Source organism: Pseudopipra pipra, chromosome 1 (assembly GCF_036250125.1).
Source record: "Pseudopipra pipra isolate bDixPip1 chromosome 1, bDixPip1.hap1, whole genome shotgun sequence".
Classification (NCBI taxonomy): Eukaryota; Metazoa; Chordata; class Aves; order Passeriformes; family Pipridae; genus Pseudopipra; species Pseudopipra pipra.
The window spans coordinates 126,297,134-126,319,810 of NC_087549.1; the positions used below are offsets into that span (position 1 = coordinate 126,297,134).

Sequence of the window (22,677 nt, forward strand, 5' to 3'; positions counted from 1 at the left end):
CTCTTATAAAATAGCCCATACATTTCTTGAATATAATTTTCTCTGCCTTAATGCATACTATGCATTCCTCTGCATGTATGAATACTAAATGTTAAATGCAATGAAAAGTAATTTGGGGGAAAGGGAGAAACTTGAATTAGTAAGCTTATTCCCAGCATCCTAAATGTTGGTGGTTAAAAAATTTCTGAGAACTTTTATTCTAAATAAATAAATAACTTTTCTAGCTAACCATTGCCAGGAGACTTTAAATGCTGCTGTAAAAATATTCTCCCAAGAGAAAGTTTATTTTGGGTATAAATATCTACTATACAAGTATGTGCATTATTTCATATTGACCCATTTTTTCTTTTAAAGCAGCAGAACATAAATCAAATTAAAAAAAGTGTTTGGGGGATAACTGAGGTAGGTACATTTTCAAACTAGTTGGGAAAGTCTCCATTCTTTATGTTCATGCTCAGTTGCCTATTTTTAGTGTTCAGCTCTGCAATACAATTAAACAGGGTATGAGTGTTCATATATATAATGTCTAACACAGTTTGGTCAATCAAGTCTGCAATGAGCTTCTTAATTTCTAAAGAGAACATTACAATCTGTATACATTATTTACTTTGATTTTTGAGACAGAGGAAGTTAGATTTCTCTGAAGTGTTGACCATGAGAATGGAATGAGGAAATGCTTTTTGATTGGTTATTACTATTGTGTATCTTTGACTGGTTGATACTTCTGTTGCTCGTTCCTCCCTTTGTACCTTTGCTCCCCTTTTGCCAGCATCAGCATTTGTGTTGCCCTGTGGTGAAGGGGCCTAGGAAACAGGTCCAGGACCTCCCCATCAGAGTGGGGGAGGCTGCATCAATTCTTACTGTGTCTTTGCAAAATCTTGTGCTAGCACAAGAAATGGGCTTGGAAAAATGCAGCCAGGGTCACAGGACAAGAAATTCTCAATGTGTTTGTAGCATTACTGAGTTATCTGCTTTATAGCATATGTAAAATTGCAGTCTGAAACCAAAGGTTTTCAATTTTTATTAGTAACAACATGCAGAGCTGATTAGCATACCCTCAGTTCAAGTTGGTGCAAGCTGTTCACAACTCTGTGGAGCCAGCAGTGTCCTGACAGAACAAAAAATAATTGCTTGCATGGATTTATCCATTTAAAGTATGTGCTGGTTTCCTGAAGTATCTACTAGATACTTTATGTGTGACTATGGAAAATTATAATCTCATAAATTAGTGATTGCATTTCGTAGAAGAAAATTTGATACATGCAGTTTCCCATAAATTATATTTTCACTTCCAAACTTATTAGGTACATTTTTTTCTCCACATCTGTTTGACTAAGGCTTTGGACAGATGTTTGTTTAGAGCATGGTCAGATGTGTTGCTTCTGATCCAGCTGCCCCCTCAGATCTGCCAACATAGCTGCACATTTAATTGCTCCCTAACCTAGTCCTGACACGCTAAAAGCAGAAACAAAAGCCCCCCAAGAACTATAAAAGAGGTGTTTAAGCTCAGCTGCATTCGTTTTGACAGAGCCAGGTCAGGGAGCAGCTATGCATGCAATTATGCTGGCAGGTCTGAAGGCTGGTAACCACCATACTTAGGGCAGTGATGAGCAGATGGGGCCAAACTGGAAAGGTAATCACTTAACCTGGTTAAATGGGGAGTAAAGATGCTGCACTGTGCCCTTAAACCAACCAAACTTCTGGCAATTCTGTCTTTCCTGTGCTCACTTAGGTAGTCCTCCCTTTCTCTTGTGTTGGTTCAGCTGCTCGTCTGATCCCAAGTGGAATTATTTTGGTTCACTGTGTGAGCAAAAAAGGTATTTGCTTAAGGCAGAGAGACAAGCAAACTGTCTGGGGGTGGGAATGGGGCAGCCAAGAGCTGCTAGACTGTAGGTTCAGTCTCTATGGAACCTGCAGTCATGATCATGCCTGTGGCAGCTAGCTATGGCAATTTAATACACTATCTGTCAATAGATGTTTCAAAAAAATAGAATTTTTAATAGGTAACAAGCCTGAAGAGACAGAATCTACTCACCTCCCCACTCCATCCACTCTACAAGTAGCACTAGGTAGTTATATATTTCATGAGAGCACCCTCCTGGCTTCACTATCCCATATACACTGTTAATTGGTCCCATATTTTGCCAAAGGTCACAGCCCTCACAGCTTTGTCAGAGGAACAGGTTTTGAAATAACTCAGTAATCTTCTGTAGGTAAAGCAGACAGAGTAGGACAAACAAATTGAGTAAGAGGGTAGCGCTGTGCAGCAGAATCTGGTAGGATTTTCAGCAGGCGAACCTGACCCTGGAAGGAGACTTTCAAAATTTGTTCAGTTAAGCTCATGGCAGTAACTGTCTTACCTGAACAGTTATTGTTTGTTCTAATTAGTTGTTTATTTTTTTTTTATCTGGTTTGCATTGGTGAATTGAGTAGGACTGAATCAGCAAGTTAGTAACTCCTGTGTGGATTAAATATCCTATCTTCTTATTGCATCAATTTAACAAAGTTTTATAAATTTGGTGTAAATCATGCTGTGTCCTCCAGCAAGTCCAAATCCAGCTGTGCCCAGTAAAGATGTGAGTGCATCCTATCTGCTGTCTGGTGCACAACACCACCTCCCTCATCCCCTTTTACCGTCTGCACTTCAGTGGTGAATCCTTCCCAAACACACTAGTTTAAATCTCTTCAGAGATTTAAATCTCTTCAGAGATTTAAACTATAGAATTTTGGTACTCTGGTTCCATTTGTTTGAAGCAGGGTGGAGAGCACAGCCGTGGACATGGCTGCTGGCAGGGCACAGGAGTACCAGTGAGCAGCTCTAAACAGTGCTACTTTGTGGTGATGACTAAGGAAAGCTCTGAGCCGGAATTTAAAACTCTGGACTTTCTAATAAAATAGCATATAAACTACCTTACATTAAAAGTAAGGATTTGGGAGAGTTGGGATGTTCTCAAAATAATTTACTGAGACGACTGATGGTATGTACCTACCATAATGTACTAGAGATTGCTGTATTTCACACAAACCTGTCAGGGATCCAATTACTCTTTTAAGTTGTAACTTCTTATACAGAATGCATGTTCATCTGCATCCTTAGTATTGCATCATTGCCTTTTTTCTGTATAGTGGGGCAAATAAATGGCTTGGTGATCTGCCATTCTTAATGTCAGAGCCCAGCTTTGCACCTGCAACATCTTTAGAACAAAGAGAAGCTGTCGGAGTTAATTTTCAAATATACTTGTGCTTTTCTGTGAAAGCATATACTGTGAACTAAATTTACCCTTATTGAAAATATGTTCTTAATTAAGTTCAGTAGTCTCCGTAACTCACAAAATATACCAGTTTCTCAAATCCCATAAAGATTTTTCATTCCATGTTTCTGTATTTTGATTGAAGATAAATTGTGTCAGTTTTCACACATTTTGAAAAAAACTCGAAGAAACTGCTTCTGTATAGAGTAGCTTTCTGACTGAAGCACATCTCTGTTAAAAGATGAATTAAGCTTAAATCAGGATTCCACTAGATGGAGCACAGGAGTAGCATTTTTATAGCTGGCCAACCTAGTTTCTTGGGTCAATACTTAGAAGTTATGGAAATGGGGGAAACTTGTCTCAATGATTCTGTAAATGAGAATCTGAATCAGATCTGAAAAGAATAGACTTTCTTCACCACTGGGTATCATGGAAAAAAGCACACTGTCTTTTTAAATTTTCAGAAGTGTGACCAAGGGAGTTCAATATAAATTCTCATGTAAATGTTTTTCCTGTTTTCATCATCTAATATGCTATGATGTCTCACTGAAGCTATTTCATTGTACTTTTACAGAGCACAGGAACTGTTACCGGTTCCTTTAGTTCTTCTGAATCCATCTAGGAGAATCTGAGTTCAACAGAATACTCTTTTCTCATTACTTGTTTATATGTGACCTTTGAGAATATTATAGGCTTGTTCCCAATTTAACTTAAACTGTAATGCAAATTTTCTCACTTCAGATCAAAATCAAACCTCGAATGGAAAGAAGTTCTAACCAGGTGGTTGTATTACACTCATACGGTGATATTTGTACAAATATTGAAAAGTCAGGTCCATTGCCTTTCAGGAGATGACATTGTAGGATCTTCCAATATTGTGTATCCTAAAGTTACTGGAACAGAATTGACTGCCCAGTGTGCTGGTATAAAGAAATATAACTTCCATTCTCATAAAAGAGGAGGAGTAAGCTGCAATGCCAGAAGCTCAGATGTACTGAAGGTTTTAAACTAGGATTTTTAATCTTGTAAAGATAAAATGACATTACAAGTACCTAAAGAGATTGCATAACCTTAGGGCATAATGTGTTACTGTGGATTGTGTCACTAAAGGCAGCAGAACTTCTCATGAAAATACTTAAGTTGTGCTGCATTTTTAATTGATTGCTTATTTATGTATGAATTGACAAAGATAAACAAGTGACTTGAATTATGTAGCAAGATTTGGACTTAGGAATAAAAAAATGTGCCACTGACTTTTGTTATTTTTCTTCCAAAACCTGTAATTTCATGTTTTATTCCATCTACTACTGTAAATGAATATTAGTGTCATAAATTAAAGGATATAAAGTCAAGTGCAACAGGAATAATTTTGGTGAATGAAAGGTCAGCTTGGTCAGGCAAAATACAACTAGTAGGGATACCTGAGTCACCTGCATTTGACTTCATTTTGCATTTGATATTTTCTTTTCTACTTGAGGGAAACTGGAGGTTTGTATTGTTTAGGCTAAAATACTGGAAAAGAAAGCCATACTAAGGAAGACTAGAAGCTTTGATTCAGCTTTTGTGTCTGGTGGGAACATTTTCTCAAAATGTAGGTGCTATTTCCTGTAATCAAGGGCTTTCCAGAGCCTGATAATAATTTCCCAGCTGTATCATTTTGGTGAATTATTTTTTAGCCTTGGGTTATTTCATGACTGGTTTTGCATATTCAGAATGGGAGAAGAGATCGTATTCGTCTTGATGATAGAAAACAGGGAATAGAACTCCCACAGCTCCCTCTCCCTTTCCCTCCACCTTGTGGAAAGTTTGGCTTTGTGCTAAAGCGTGAAAAAAGCCTTGACTGCAGTGTGTCAGGCATATTTCAGCTCGATTTGTGTCAACCCTAATAAGTCAACTGACAAAGTAATAAATTGAGTGTCTGTTCAAGACCTGGCACCTGTACAGGAAATAAAAGGGGATTTCAGTTGCAGGAGATTTTCTTTATTTTGCAAATGGACCTTTTCTCGAGGCTTCTCTACCTCCTTCCCCCCTTCTTCTCTTTACTGAAATCATGTTATCAAAATGTTTATTTCAATTTTGACTGGAGTCAGTTTTTCATCTGGAAAAGAAAGCTCTATGAGTATCCTTGGAAATGGAAATCCTTATGCTTTCCACTCTGAAACAAAGACTTACAGAGCATTTAATTATTCGTGTATCCTGCTGTTACATAAATGGTCTGAATAATTTCAAATTATTGAGAAACTGCCTTTGTTCAACATTTTGAAACTTTACATTCATATAGTTCAAATCAGGCTAGGAAAACAGAATTTATTTAACCCAGGGAAACTGTATTAGTAATCTCTCACTATTTTTCATGATAATATAACCTTGTGACCAGGGTGTCTTAACATGTTTCCCTCTGTGTCTGACCTCCAAGGATGCAAGTCTGTTACAGCCCTTGAGAGCAGAGCCTTTGTAGGTCCAGCTGTAGGGTTGTGTTTTTAGCTCAGGGGCACCAGGTCAGTTCCCAGTGTGATGTGAGGTGGTGACTGCAAAAGTGGTAAGAGCTGAGGCAGTTTCCTTGGGGTATTCACTTTAGGTACACAGATCTTCCTCCGTTCTTGGAAGAGAGACAACAGCTCCTGTCTCTGCCCCTTTTCCTTTTTTGTGACTGTCCTGGGCACCACGGAAGATGTTTTCTAAAGGTTTGGTTTCAGGCTCTATGGCTGATCTGTGAGTTGGAGGAAGCAAAAGAGGACCTTGTATTCTTTGAAATGGGCAGCTTTCTTTTTTTCCAATTGAATTTCCTCCACCTTTTCCCTCCTTCATTATCCCATAGGGATTTACCATAAGTAGATCTTTATTTCCACATGGAGAGTTCATCTCCCAGAATTTCCTTCTTGGACTTTTTTAATTAGAGGAAGTGATAATCTGACCCAGTGTAAGGTGAAGGGGAAAATGATTTATTAAAAACAAGTATTACCGCCGTTGAGTAAAGTACGTATGAACTTTGGAAACAAGGAGATGAGAACTGTCTCTCAGAGTCAAAACAGTTGTCTAAGTGCACTTTGCATGTAATAAGAAAATTTTCAGCAGCAATGTTCAAAATCCAAGAAAATAAATCTATGGAATGTATATAATAAGGTTTTATATACAGTCTGTTTTAGGATTTATTACTCCTTATGCAGAGGATTGGACTAGATGAAAAAAGTCTTACCTATCCACTTCTGTCACATTTATGGTTATAACATGTAAATGAAGAAAAAATTTCTTAAGTTCTCTTCAATATTTTCAAGAAGCAAAGAAGGAACTTAAGGGAGAAAAAAGGGGGAATATAAACCTTTAAAACTCCAAGTGAACTTCCAGAATTGTAATTGAATGCAAGCTCTGGCCTTTCCTATCTATCACACTGTAAATTTTTAAAAAATACTTAGCTAAGCAACTCTTCTTTCTCCAGAATTGCATAGTAATATGATAAACTACTCCAAATTAATTATGGTAATCAGCTAACGTTATGTGCTGTAGAGTTGTGATTCAAGCATGAAGGAAAGAATGTGCAGCAAATTATATATATAGAAAAATGTGTTGCAGGGTTAGCTCAAGTGTTACACCTTGGCCTCAGCCTGTGGAAAAAAAAAAAGGACTCGAGGGTGAAATACTGAAAGCTGATCAAAAATGGAGGAAATGTTCCAGGTCACATATCTTTGGATGTACTGCAAAGGCATTATGTGTTAATAAAAGCAAAAGAATAAAGTAAGAAAACAGTACCTAATAATAACTGATACTCTGTGTTGCAAGAGGTGTTTCAAATTTCCTGGTCATTGAAAATATGTTAAGAAATGCCCATTTCTTTGTGTTTGAATAATATCAGCTCCCTTCTGACCTGTTGTGAAATGGATTGAGAATTTATACTGAACTTTACAGATTCCTCATGAGGTGAATTGCAAAAATCTGGTTGGACACATATAATCTTCTTTAAAAATATTTATAGAACACTGCTCTTATGAAAATTAAACATGTTCCAGGTGTGTATGGCCCACTTTCTGGGCATAGCCAATTTGTTTTTGAAGTTGCAGATACACCTGTCCTTGCTAGTCAAGAGACGTTCTTCATGGGTGTGAGCTGCTGAAGTGAAATTCCACCATTTTTTGTTATATTTATCCAAGAGAAAAACGGATATGATTATAGGAAAGGTAGGAATGAGTTGCAGGTAAGAGATGAGCCTGGCTGTGGAAAAGATATTAGCTCTCTTCTTCCTGAGCAACAACAACTTGTAATGCTTCAGCTCTCAGGATAAAGTGGTGGATGTGATGCTATTATGCTTGCAGGCTAGTATTGGGAGTTTGGAATTTTCAGATGACTTTGTTCCTCTTTAATAGAGAAAGTAGCACCACAGAAGCTCAAGGTGTTTTCTTCTAGCCTTATTCAAAACACTTATGGGAAGAGGTGCTAATGCTAGAAGTATAAAAGCTCTGAATGGGTGTCTCTGCAAAAAGATGGAGGTGACTGCAAAGTTCAGTTATGGCAGAGGGGGTGGCTTGCAAGCTGAAACAACCGTATTTGCTGAGGTTCCCTTGTGTTTCAGTGCAGCTGCCCAAAAGGACAGGGCATGGCCAGACTATTTTCAGGGGTCTTTTCCAGATGTGTGAAACAAAGCTTTAGAGGTGAAGGAGTATATTTCCTTTTTTAGTTTTCAGATTCAAGTATTTTGTGGCTATGCTGTAAACTATATGAAAAATAATCTAGCCAAAAAAAAAAAAAAAAAAAGGAAAAAAGAAAAAAAAGACAGGGTTTTGGGGAGAAATACCATTGAGAAGTGGTACTGAGACAAGAATGAGCAACATGGACAGAGATGCATGGATAATCTTTTATCTGATTTCAATGTAAGGTGAAGTTCCAGATGAGTCTAAAGGGAAAGAGAGATGTTGGTCTGTCTTTCAGCTGAGACTTTGCAAGGCTGGGACACCTACGTGCAATTTGTTACCACCTCTATGCAAGTACTGTCTTGCAGGTATCCCGTCTGTAATGTCCTTTGGAAGCTCCCCGAATTTGAATCCCTTAGTCTTCCTTCAACCATGAATATATTTTATAGATTTTTAAAGTCTTACTCAACTTTGTACAAAGGTGTTGCTGCTAATTCTTCCACTTCCCCCCAAAAAAATACCAACAGCAAAACATCTGAGAACTAAATTATTTTTTTGTGTGTAGAGGATGCTGATAATGATTATCTTATTTTTAACTCTTAGGCTCTAAACTCAGGTGCAGTTAATTCATTGATATATAGAAAAGGATACGTGTGACTTTCCCACAATTAGTATCTTTTACCTACTTTTTTTTCTGCTCACTGCTTTTCAGACACTGATGCAGTTCAGTTCACCGCTGTTTCACTACATTTTCAGCAACACCACAAAGGAGAGTAGCAGGAGGAAATGTGAGGAAGCTGCTGCAAATCCTGCTGTTTCTTCTAGGAAAATGGCAGTTTAAATATATATCAGTCTGCAGCTGAGGCACCATTTCACAGCTACCTAAGCCAGTTGTCACCTGGGCTACCCCAGTGCCTACAGCTTCTCAGCTCTCATTTGCTGTGTTTAATGCTTCCTGATCCATCCAGAAACTCACCCTGTAAAATCAAAGTAATTTGTTGGAGATGGCTCAGGCTCCCAGTTAGTGAAATGAGATGGGGTACTGAGGAAAGGGTGTGACACTGGCAACTAAAATTTGTATTATCCTAAACAGCTGTGGAGAGTTGCCACTGGGTTTGGACTGCCCATCCCAGAGCTCCTTTCTTTCTCCTTCTGGTCTTACCTCTGCGCTGTGTTAGGTCAGGGGTAGCTACTCAGTCCCTGTAGTCCAGGAGCTCAGAAGGAACAAAAGCTTTCCTGTCTTTGCAAATTCATGATTTCTCCTGTCTCTTTCTGGCAACCCTGCCATTTCTCTCTTCTTTTCAAAGGCACTGGGCTTTAGCTCCTCCTGCTGAATTTATCCTTTTTTAAAGTGAGGTGATATGCTGAGCAGATTGAATATTTCACTGCTCCCAAAAGTCCTGTCCTATTCCCTGTCCTTCCTCGTAATGGAAGTAGTCAAAGTATTTTAATGTCTTACATTAGTGTTTGAGCATAATTGCTGCTACACTTCAGTCACTTCTGACTTGTGAGTTAGCAAGGATGGGTTTCTTTCAGATTTGGGAAAACAGGAACACCATAGCACCTGAAGAGCACAGGAGTGCTTCAGCCCTTGAGCATGCCTAATGGGTGGTGAGTGGGAGAAAGCTGGATTTAGAAACCTTGTAGATGTTAAGGCAAGGTTCCGCTGAAGTAAATAGTAGTATTACTTGACAAGATTGCAGAATGGGGACTCTCTTTTTGTGTGTTACAAAAAGACTCCCAGCTGAAAAATACTCAATATATAGTAAAAAGGTTCTGAAATTAAAATTGACAAAATTATTGATAAAACATTTTGGATCTCTATTTCAGTGTTTTATTCAGAAGTGTTGACTTAATTAGTTACATCTATGTATGGAATAACTACAGACTCTTTGAACTGCCCTGGGACTCGCCATGGACGTGGTATTTGACACTTCTGGGAGTGGACTTTGCATACTACTGCTTTCATCGCATAAGCCATGGTAAGATTTCACAAGTTTTTTCATGTTTTTAAATACAAAATATATGAGTTGTCTATTAATAAAATGAGGTATTTGTTTTTGTTTCTATAAGTATTCTACTCTAAGCATATATAGCTGCTCTTCTTCTCAAAGGTTAGCAATGACACACTTTTACTTTGAGCATGGAGAACAGTTTACACATCATACTCAATATAGTAAACATGATTTTGTGAAAGGAAGGAGTATCATTTTGAAAGTACCACAGTACTTCAGAAGGTACCACTTCACAGAAAGTGAAGTATCATAAAAAAAATAGTAAGGAAAAAATAGTAAGTACATAAAAATTAAAACAGAGAGCAGTAAAAAGCAAAGTAGCCAAAATAATGGAGCCCGTGTAGATCACACCAGTTGTTTCTGTACATATATATGGTGAAGATGTAATAGGATTAATCCCTGTGTATCTGTCTTGTTACATATTTCTGTTTCGTAATGACAATGTATTTTTGCTCTAGCCTTTTATACCCTATCTGAAAATGCAATAACACTTTCTATCATTCCTAATTGTGGGCCTGATTGAAAGTCTGTAGCAATGAAATAAGAATCTTCTTGTTCTTTAAAAGACTTTGGACTGGGCTTCTCAACGCAGAGCACCCACTGCTCACAGGAGCTGTGAGATCTGGTAATGGTACTTTATGTAATGTGTTTTCAGAAAGGGAAAATGCTTTGATGCCAGTAGGTCAGCGGAATATATGGAAGTAGGTAAGAAAGGAGCCTGAGCTGCTGCTGCAAGGAGTGGGAGGGAGGAAGGGTCCCTCCCAGGTGGAGATGGCAGGCGAGTATGAGAACAATGCAGGGTGGGTGTAGGGGGACAACAATGAGGGGGGACAGGGAGGGAGGCGAGGAAGCAGGGGGAGGTGGAACAATGCATTGGGGGGGACATCACGGCTGGGAGCTGGGAGCTCCGCGTGGGTGTACGCAAGACTGGGAATATGCTTGACAAACAATGACATTAACAGTGCTGGCAGGGCTACAGCCTCAGGCTGAGAACTGGACCAGAGCAAGAGGCTATTCCTGAATTTTAAAATAAAAATAATTGTCTTCGAGTGTTAGAAAATCGGTAGCTTGGCTGTGCCTTCACTGGAGTCAGTGGTAAAATTCCCACTGGCAGAGAAGGGAACAGCGTCATCTCTGGGCTCCCTAAAGCAATTGGATGTATTTCTGTTCGTGCAGCAACTTTACACTTACTCTTCTCTGTTTTTCTGTCTTTTGAGGGGATTGCACACTTTGAAGTGAATCTTAATAGGTTTTAGAATTAAAATACAAACCAATTCTGTATATAATGGAGTTGAGGAAACTGTAAGAAAATGCCCTTCTCTTAAGAAGGTCAGTGGTGAACTATTCTATAAAAATTTACTCTTTCAATGATGAAATCTGTAGCACGGCAACACAGCTGTGGAAGTCAGCTGCATTGGAAGTTGCTGAGGAAATTTAAGTGTAGGAGATGGTCTTAAAAATCCTGAAAAATACCTTGGCATGTTGAGAAGGACACTGGAAAAGCCTCTGGTACAAGCAGACAAAACACACCCTTGCATTAGAAAGTGTGACAGGGCCTGGTGATTCAGGCTTGGATCCTAGAGCAAAGTTAAAAATTAATAGCACATGTATATCCCAGGAAATTCAAGCTATGTGGGTTTATGTGTGGGGATATAAATAATAGCGCTAATTGTTTCAAACTGAAAACCTAAAATTCAGATACATTTTTCTGTTGTTTCTTAATACTTGATATCATTTTTATACAAAGAATTATCATCATTATGCAGCTTTTCCTAGGTGCAAGCAATAATTTAGTAACTCAACCCCCTGACCTTTTTACTACCTTATTTCATGTTGTCCATGCAATAATTGGATTTTTCATTCTACTATTTCACAAATAGTCTGAATCATTATAGATTTTAAAGTTTCTTCTGTAGAAGAAACTCTGCTATGCAATATCAAATATTTACCCAGGATTTGGTGAGATATTTTTTCCTCTTCACTATATGCATGTAATAGCTATTATCACAAACTGAAGTTCTACAGCAACAAAAGGAAGTATTTTTAGGTGTGATCTCATTTTGTGAAGGATAGAGTTATTCTAAGTATGTGCTTGTATTTTCCATTGTTTGCAGTAGCCCCTAAAAGGGTAGAAAATAAAATGTTTCAGCACTTATTCCAATGTTCTTCTGGGTCTGATCCAAAAGCCATGGCAGTCAACGGACTATTTAGCCACTGCTTTTTTTTTGTGGCACTGAAATAAATTTATAAATCAATGTAACTTTTCCCTTTGCTTCGGTAAAAACACCCATTTTTAGGCTGTACTACTAAAAAAAGTAAGCTGTAAAATCACAGGTTTTATTTTAAACAATTTTTTTTAGGGAAGGATATGTGTGGGTTTGAAGGATTTTTTACCAGATATTTTAATCTAGCATATATGGATTACTCCTCAAGTTTCCTCTCCAGGTGCGGAGTCCTTGCGGAGTTATTCCTGCTAGTACGGGGGATTTCGTGGTCCCAGAGCAGTGCCGAGCCCCAGCCGTGGCCCAGCACACTCTTCCCCGCGCCCTGGCCTCACAGATACTCCTGTTGCAGACAAATGACAACGGCAGTAAGGAATTTGGAGGCTCTGTAAACTAATTTCTTCAGCAGCCACACCTTTTAATCAGGGGAGGAAATCTAGAGAATTCCAGACCCGTGCAAAAACAAGAGAGACAGCACTGGTGTGGAGCCCAGGTCCTGGCTGCGGGATAGTGGGGTATCTGGTGGTGGATTCTAGTGTGGGGGGCTCTGCCGGGTCCTGGGGCACCCCTGGCCAGAGCAGGTCCCTTAGCAGGGGCTGTGCACTCAACCCTATGCTCCTGTGGGGAATAGTGGGGAGCTGTAAAGCTCTGGCCCTCTTAAAGGGAGTAGTTTTTAATCTATGCTTCGTAAGGGATTGTGTCCTGAAGAATAGAGTGGGTTTATATCAGCCAGAGGACCCTCCTCTCCTCTTTCAGGCCCTGGAAGAAGCTGTCCAAGTCTGGCAGCCAGCGGGTTTAGAGAGAGAGCCTGTCTCTTTTTAACAGCAGCTTCCAACACCTCTTCTTTTGTTCTCCTTTACTGCTGGGGAATTTCCATTGCTTCAGTGTCCCTCCCTTTAGACAACCTGGGAGAAACGAGTTTCCTTCAACAGGGCCAACCTCCGCAGCAGCTGCATTGTTCTGCCTGGGCCCCGGTGGCCGATGTCAGCCGCTCGCCCCATTGTCCGCTGGTGGCTTCCAGCCGCCCTGCGGGATACGTGACATGGTCCCTGTCAGCGAAAGGCCGAGCCAATATGAACTGATGGTTTGAGTTACATCAGAGGTCATAAAATAGACCTCAAATGATGAGTATATTCTCAGCAGATTCCCCAGCTGCTACATAAAATTTTTAGTTAATGGTGTGTCTCTTAGTAATTCTGAGTTTATTTATGGTGGATGAGAAATGAGCCTTCTGCACCAGGTGTATTCTAGAGCAATAAAGTCCAGGCTTCTCAGATTCCCCCATCCAAAAGGAGTGACCTTTTGGCCAAGGCCAGCTTCTGAAGGGGCAGAGGACAAAGAAAGAAATCCTGAAAACTCACTTCAGCGTTGTCCTTGAAAAGACCATGCCTCAAACTGTGGCAAAATGTCTCAACTGAAGATGTTGAGGATTTTCCTTTCTAAGATTTCCAATAATTGGAAGTTTTATGAACTTTTCATGCCCTGTTTTATAGATTTTTTTTTTTTTTTAAAAAAGGGTGTTTCTCTTAGCTATGAGAAACATTGCTTCTGCCTCTTCTCCCAGTGAGCAGCTTTTGTTACAGTTTCTTCAGCAGCAGAGCTGACTTCACAAGTTTCTGACTGCTCTTTCCTACACCATGCTGCATTTCGCAGCCCACTCAGTCCTGAAAAAAATATCGTGCATGGAGACTCTGTGCATAAGATCACTGAAATAGTCCATGCTAAAAAAACAAGGTTGTGTTGCATTTCTTTCCTAACAATTCAACTAGTCCAGTAGTCATAGGGGTCAGTTTAACCATGGAGCAGGACATAAGCAAGACTTAACTAGCAGAGAATCTATGGGATAAGCCGAGACTTGTGAGAGAGCAGACAGAATTTTCTTAGTCAGGAGTACACAGACAGGTAACTCATTACTTTATGAGGAACCAGAGTGGATAAATTGGGATGGGTGTCTCAAGATTCGTGCCATTAAAATGACTGGAATGTGCAATAGTAAAACCCAGTCCTATTCTTTCTGATAATGGTATATGTATTGTGTAATAATAATCCTAATCTGTTATCACTTTTGACAGCAGTGCAATACTGTGTTTACTGTTGCACGAGGAGATGAGTTTAAACTTCTTAGAGGAAAAGACAGCAAGACTCAGAGTCTCTTCACCATCTACATTTGCTGATAATTTTTGGAGGGTGTATTGAAATCATATGATTGTGCTATATTTATCTGACCCATTCCTACCTTTGAAGTGCTCTTTTAATCTGCATTTTATAATGTACTTGTCTGAACTTGGTATATTAGATTGGACTTGTTAAGTAGATTTTATATTAACAATTGATAGTATATGGAAATAATTTTGGGTTTAAAGTGTTTCAGATTTATGGGAAATTCATTATAATAAGATGATGTCTGACTTTTTTTATTGGAAACATGGTCAGAGACACACCTTTTTTATTTTTTCAGGAAAACCTGTATTCCCCTACAAATATAGTAAATTACAATGTTCTTTTATGTGCCAAAGTGGTCAAGGGAAGAGATGTGGATGGTGGTGGGTTTTTTTAGGCTTGTTCTTGCTTGTGGAAAAATGTCATTGTTTACCCGACTAGAAATTCAGTACCATATTGGTTATCCAATGTGAAATAAATTTAATTTCACCCTAATGAAAGATAGAAAATATTGGGAACTGTCAAGTGACTAGATGAGGCTCTGCTCTTTTTCTTGTCACAGCTTGTGTTGATTGCAAAGGGAATTGATACCCAATGATTAAGAGAAAAATATCCTCTTCTTGTGAATTTTACAGAAAACATTTTTTAGTATTCTGTCAGTTGTTTTTCTTATTTTTTAAACAGAGTTGGGAGAGCAGGATATTAAAATGCTGCCTTTACTTGCCTTACAAAAATAGCAACAGCAATAGCTAGTTGTTGTATTTTCTGTTCCATCTTCTGATTGATTCTAGTCTAAAACCTGCAGGCAACATAACATGAATTGAAAATAAATAGATAGTTCATGTGATTATGACTCATTCCTTGCCTTCCAAGTTGACCGTAAATAAACTAGATGATTTGTTATTTCTATATGCTTGTTTTTATAACTATCTTTTACCCATCTCTTACTTTTTAGCAGTAAGAAGTGCTCCTTCACTATGTGTCTTTTAATTTCCTGGGTGAATACTGAATTTGTAGAAGACCAAAGTCAATCTTAGCAAACCAAGATGTTGCTATTCCTTCTTGTATTTAAATGTATATTTTGCTGAGAAAGTTCACCTGAAAACACCTCAGCTGTAATGACGCTTCCTGATATGGAATGTCTAGGGTCCCATAAAATTGTAGGAGCCTGCTTGTATTGTTTTCAGTTTGTTATTGTTCATAATAAGTTCCTGTTGTTTGAAAGACTGATTTCTTGTATACTGGCAAGAATAATGTCCTGATATGAGGTGAGGTTGACTCATTTAGTCTGTTAATTTTATTGTGGCACATGCAGATAGCACAAGCCCCTTCCTGTTTTACTTTAGATGGGGTGAGATAATAATTGACTTTCTCAAAAATATTCGTAACCTGAAGAGCTCAGAAGATGGAAATAAGAGGGAAACCCCTAGAGAGTTTTTACTTAATTTCTGACTATCCAAAAGACGTTTCCGGGTGAATGGATTTTCTAAATATGTGAAATGTCAGAGGTAATTAAGAATGATGGCAATAACAAATCTGCCAGCAGGTTGGAGGTCAGACAATGATTGGCCGTGAATTTTTGGCTCTTTAGATGTGCTGTAGGATGTGCTCCTGAGTGGGAATACAATATAGTGGAGGGTAGGACATGGCTCATTGCAATAGGTGAGGAATTAAACTCCATAGTCTGGGTTCAACACTATATGCTTGCTTGACTCTTGTAGGTTTTCTGTAAATATCTGGTAATTGCTTTTCTTTCCCCAGGATTCTGGGAGAGACAGATCTCTGACTGTTATGAATTAGGCCTTGATACAAGCATAAAAGCAATCTTTTTTATTTTTTATTTTTATGATGCTAGAGGCAATGTATTTTTTTAAATATAATGAAATATGTATTAATGAAAGCGTGAGCTGACACTATTGAAACACAACTTTTATGCCAAAATTCAGGTTGTAATTCCATCTCTTTTCAGCACTGTTTATCTTTTCTCAAGCTCTCACCATGAACAGATACGGCAAACTTCCCAGTACAAAATGAAAAAGAAACTATTCCTCCATTTTCCTTGTTTGTCATTTTATGGTTGGGAAAGTGGCAGCACAAGGTTAATACTCCTTTAAGTGTCACTTATTACCCTGCTTTAAGGATTTACATAATACATTTCCATTCTTGAGGCTCTCTATATGTAGACATGCATTAGTTAGACATGCATATGGGTGTCTGGAAGGTGGAATTTCATCTTTTTCCTACCTGCAGTGCCTGGGTTTTTCCTGAGTACACAGATTAGGGAAAAAGCTCTGGATCTGCTTTGCACAAAAACAAGTTTGCAACCCGCTTATTTAGTAAAACATTAGAAAATATGATGAAGTGGAAGAAGAAAGTTTGTTATAAATTAGCATGTTTGACCATTCAAAAAGTCAGCTGTCTTCACACGCCCATATCCTTGGCTAGTGCTGCCCTCTAGTCTGCACCTGCCTTTTAAACAGGGAAAAAAATAATCCCTTTTTAGTCTGAGTGGAGACATAAGTATGAAAGCATCCAACTCGCTGTGCAGAGAAACAGTTCATTTGACATACTTTTTCAAGTGTGCTGCTGAAAACCATTGAAATGGTTCATAACACTTCTATTTTTTTAAGGTGTTATAGAACATAAAGTAAAACGTGAATTATTAAAGTCACTGAGTGTGGAAGAGGAGAAACTAGTTCTTTTGCAATAGTTTGAAGAGTTTCTTTTTATGGAGTTTTACCTGAAACAAATTCTTTGAAATATTTCTGTTTTACAATATTTGGCCTCCTAATGTTATAGAACCACCTTCAATCAGGTGACTTCATAAGTTAAAGAGAAGGGACTGTATGTTTGCAAGTTCGACTACTCAAGGAAAGCAGTCCAGCTATGTCTGTCTTATCTTCCTTTTTCTTTTTTTTGTCTTTTGAATATATATCATGCTAGAAACTTGTATTTTGAGTAAGCAAAGAACCCACCTGAGAATATATATTCCTGTTTCCCTTGACTTAATTTTAAGCCATGACTTCAGCTAAAGGCTTCTTGCTTAATTATAGAGAAATGTAAAAATGCTCACTAATATCTGTTTCCTGTAGAAGATGCACAAAAATCACTTCATCTAGGCTCATTTTTAACCCATCTTTTTCCAAAACCAATTGTGGTGACTTTGGAGACTCTACCTCAGTTTGTGACACAGCAGCTGTGCACACTCTCTTGCTGGAGGGCTTTGTCTGAACTGGCAGGATGTTTGAAGAGGGGCAAGGTTCGTTTTTATGTCACTTCCATCTTTTACCAATCTGTTGAAATCAGCAGATCAGCAATAAAAGGTACCAAATGCAACAACTGGTTTTAATCTGCGATATGAAACTATGATTGTAAGGAATTAGATTTAGAGTAAAAGCACACACCATATAATTCATCAAACAGCAGCAGTGGTAACTATTTTTTGTCGCTAAGTTTTAAAGTAGAAGCAGAGGCCTAGAGAAATAAAAGGCATTGTTGAAACAGATGACCCATTGAGATGCTTGTGCTTTCTCTGTTACAAAAAGAAGTTGTTTTTCTCCTCCTGTGCTAGTAAAAATTTCCTGGTCACTATTGCTCTGTTTGTCAGTCTGTATAGTTCTAGCATGGAGAAAAAAATGAACAGAATGCTATTGCTCTGCACCCCTACTCGAAAGCAGCTCTTTAGCTAACACACACTTTGAAGACCTATGGTATTGGACATTTCAAATAGCTCTTTTGAAATTTCTTTCTGTGCAGAATTTAGCTTTGGAGCCTCTTGACAGTCTACCTGAAGGGAAAGGTAAGGGTGTTGCTGGGGCATGTTTGTGGTTTGTGTGGCTGGGGGATGCGGAGTGGGGGCACAGACCCTGCTCTCCTCCTGGGGAGATAAGCTACTCTGAAAGGCTCCGACTCTTCTCTTCCTCAGCAGGACATTGCTAAAATATCCCATTTCTGCGGTATTAGGACCAAGGACATACCAGAAATATTATAGAACAGTTTGGGTTGGAAGGGACTTTTAAAGGTCGTCTAGTCCAACCCCCCTGCAGTGAGCAGGGACATCTTCAACCTAGATCAGGTTGCTTAGAGCCTCATCCAACCTTGAACGTTTCCAGGGATGGGGCATCCACCACCTCTCTGGGCAACCACTGTTTTATCAACCTTACTAGAAAACACCTCTTTCTTATATTTAAATTAACGCTACTTCAGTTTAAAATCATTCCTTCTTGTCCTGTCACTACAGACCCTATCATTGCTATTTTCATTTCTTCCATTCTCTTTATGCATTTTTTTTCTGTAATTTAAATACAGTTTTCCAGTGTGTATCCATGAATATGTGTATTTTATGCATACATGCATATAAGGTTTTTAATTATATTTGTTATCAGGTTATGTGACTGACTGAAATATTCAGAACTAGCTAAAATCAAAAAAAGGAAAGAAAAAAGCTTCTCCATTTCTAATTGCACCCTCAGTTTTATTGACTGATGTGCACACCTTCTTGCAAAGAATACTGCACGATTATATTCAAATTTGAAAAGGATTTTTTTTTTTTTGCTAAGAATGAGAAATTTAGAACGACTTTTTAATGCAGAATAAAAGTTTATTCCACTCCAACCCCCAAATAGCAAGCTGTTCCTTTCAGGATATTACTCAGATTTCTAGAAGCTGGATGTCTGTAATAGTTTTCTTTGCTTGCTAAAATCTAGCTAGGCCATCACCATTTAAAATACTTCATTTTACATTTCAAGATGGGCAATTAACATTTAAAGTGTGTTTTGAGCAGACAAAACATTATTCTATCTGGACCATGTTCTTTGCATGTAAGTTTCCTTCAATGCATCTTTATTGCCTTAATTAAAGTATTTAAGCTGCCAAAATTGATTTTTAAGTGTAGGAAGGGCAATCTTTTCCACATTGTATTCTATCTAAATTGATAGCATGCCGGTGGAAGATGTAAATTAATAATAATTATTAACCAGGGTTTTTTTTTTTTTCTTTTTTTTAATGGCTAAAGTTATCAGTAAATCCCATTTTGGTATAACTTTTCTTTTTTTCTCCACCAAAGATATTTATGTAACCTACAGTATTTCTCAGTAATCAGTGAATGTCAATCTGAATAAATTCATCAACAGTAATTGTTTTAAAAATAAAATTACTTTTAAATTGAGATGAAGACATGCTCTAAATAGAACATAAACATACTGTTGCAAGAAGATACCTACAATATTCTTATGTATAAAGCTGTATGAAAGGCAGATACCCTAAATAGCAGTCACTCAGCTATTTTACAGTCTCCATAGTTGGATTATGTAAAGGATTATGTTGGATTATGGACTTGGATTTGAGCACTTGATGTTGGCCTCTGGGCTGCTTATTTTGAGGGCTACACGGGAACAGAAATTTTCTGTTTGTTGCTGGGAAAAAAAAATCGTGACTAATCAAGTCATATTGCTATGTATGCATGAGGAAGTACAAGGTTTTGTAGGGTCCAGGAGGAGGATTCTTGATTCTATCTAGCTATTAATTTTCCAGAAATGTTTACAAATGTTTTTCTGAAAAAAACTGTAACCATGCTCAGTCCCGGTGAGGACATTATGCAGACTGTCAGTAAAATGGTGTGGGCATTGCTTCAGACAGTACAGTGCAACCTGGACGTGTGACCTTTTAAAACATGGGCAAGATTCCCCCTTGCTACTTTTAACTTTAAAATTAGATGAATTCCTTTCCATTTAAGGAACATATATCATAAATATCACTGTTGTTCTAAGTATACATCACCGTTTTATTTCTATAAATTCAGGAGTGGCAAAACTCTTGCTAAGTATAAAAAGGGAAGTGCAGACTCTCAACCTGTAATAACACTATGGCATGTAACATGTTTTCACAAGAAATCATTTCAGAAATCAATGACATTATGTTCATGCCTTCCATCACCTGGAAACTAGCCTATTAAATTGAGACAAGAAGGTAGGATTTTATTGATTGTATAGCACAGTAGTGTAAGGAAAGTACATGCTTTATATGTGCATCATATATTTTACATCCTTCTATGCTTTCTTTTAATTTCTTATAAATTTTCATCACTATTAACACATATGGATGCTGAAATCCTAAAGCGTTTGTAGTTATAAAAATAAAATCTTATATTTTTTATTTCAAGGTAGCCTATACTTTGTTACAGAAATAAAAATAAAAGGAGTTCTTCACCAAAAGCTGTCTTTGACTTTAATGTACTTCTGACTGCAGATTAAGGGAACTTTTCTGAGTTGTTTGTTGGCTAGAATTGAAGTGAGGCAGGAACAAGCAAACCTGTCAAAGCCAATGCTAAAGTCCTTCCCCCATATGCAGCTTTGCTCTTCTGCTCATGTCTCTCATCCACTCATCGAAATGTGATTTTTTTTATTATTATAAATGTTGTTTTGGTACTAAAACATATATATTTTTTGTTGATGTAAAGTTGAAAAATAAATCTAAAAATATGGAGAAATGCAGTTAAGTATGTAAGCTTATTATATCGTTAGCAGCTTCCCTTGGACCATATTGTTAAAATGAATCTGAGTCATGAACACTTTGCAGAATTCCTATGGGACAAAGGACAGCGTGCAAAGTGACCTCAGTGCACATAGAAAATAAGTTAATACTAAATGATAGAATATTAAGAAGCCATAGTGTTAATTTTTGCTCTTTTGTTTTTAAATACTGGTATGATTTTTAAATTAACATCTCTTGTAAAAGCACTTCAACTTCACCAAGCAGAGTTAAGCTGGAAAGCATGAAGTTGGTTCAAAAAAATTACTAAGGAGAACTACATGCAACCTTTGTTTGAAGTATTTTATTTCTTGTCTAAAAAATGTTGCTAAGCAATTTCAGATTAGATATCAGGATAGAGATGTGGAAAATTTAAAGTCAGCAGTATCTTAAAATTACTGACCAATAAGAAAAATTAAACTCATAATTAGATAGATTAAGAAATTATTCACCTTTTCCTTTGCTCAATATGTATCTTTTATAATAACAATTGAGTCTCTTAGAGTACTTTTTTTCATAGTTAAACTGCAAAGTGCATTGCAATGGGAATGAGTTTCATTATTGTCCTCTGTAAAATAGGGGAAGGACAGCACAGACAGATGATAAGACTTTCCTAGTACAGTGGCAGAGCAAGGGACAAACTCAGGAATGAGTTCTGCAAGTGAATTTTTTTAAGAGAATGAATGATACATTTCCTGTTTTGTGACTATCTGAAGTTTAATTGGCATAAGTTTTGCTATATAGTTGATTCAAAAATCAGTCTGTATTCTTACTTGTGATTTGAGTAGTTTCTTCTGAAAGTATGTAATAAATATATATATATGCATGTATAGCCTGTTTAAAAACGTAGGATATTTTGCAGGCATTGCAGATATGACTGTGTAATTAATTCAATTGCATATGTATGCTCTCTGTGACTACAGTGGTACATATTCACAGAATAAAAACTACAGTCAAAGGAATCCAGACTGCTTATTTTTATACTTACTGATATCCCAGGGAAAAAGGTAAAAAGCAGTTTATAAAACCTGGACAAAAGAAGGATGTAACTTTTTTTTGTACTCCCTTGGGCTGAATCTCAGCTGAAATAACGGAGAGTTTTTGGACTTACTGAAGGAAATGATGAGTGAAGATAAATATCCAGATGTTAGCTGGCCAGATGTGTAAGGTTACATTTTGGAAAGCATAAAAGTTCTACCTGTGTCTTCTGAAAAGGAAGTTGTAAATAGTAAACATGCTAGATTTTTATTTCTACAATTTGGGGCGAAAAGGGGTTCAAAGTAAAACTTTGTTTTGCCTTCAATCTAGTGTCTTAAGAACAGATGCAGGTTGAACATGCAGATTTGCACAGCATGCAAGTGGGATTTTTTTAATGGCCATTGTGTCTGCATGGCTAACTTAGCACCCTTTGTGCATTGTTTTTAGTTCAGGGGAGATGCAGCTTATGGAACTATCTTAATTTTCCAGCAGTAGGAAATAGGTGTGTCAAGTCGTTGAAAGTTTCCTATTTTTTGTTCCCATGTTTCAAATTGCTTATTTATGACAACAAAAAATTTAAACCTTGACTTTTTCCCCTCTTTTCCCCGCCTACGCCGAGTCTCTCCCTTCCCACCTAACATACATATCTGCTTCTTTTCAAATAAATAGTTGGAAGCGGCTGCCTGCTCATACAGCAGCACAGCTCATCTCAGCTTGTGGCTTGCTCTCAAACTCGGGAAGAGGAAAGAAAAGTCTTGTTAAAGTCAAGTAAATAACCTAGCTGCTAGGCAGTAGGAAAAATATTGGATTTGATTGTGTATTATTCCCATATGGGTGAGATATATTTAAAATTGAAAAGGAAGCCAACTCCCTTAAAACTTAAAGTGACAGGTTTTCAAAA

The 22,677-nt window shown here is 37.7% G+C and overlaps 1 protein-coding gene across 3 annotated transcripts in view; it reads left to right on the top strand.

Moving 5' to 3' along the window:
- Positions 1-22,677, top strand: part of AGMO (alkylglycerol monooxygenase) — a 190,533-nt gene that overhangs the window by 10,248 nt on the left and 157,608 nt on the right. For all 3 annotated transcript variants that reach the window (XM_064676100.1, XM_064676116.1, XM_064676108.1), the window contains exon 3: positions 9,704-9,855. In XM_064676100.1, the coding sequence (XP_064532170.1) occupies positions 9,704-9,855 (152 nt within the window). The remainder of the gene's footprint in view (positions 1-9,703; positions 9,856-22,677) is intronic.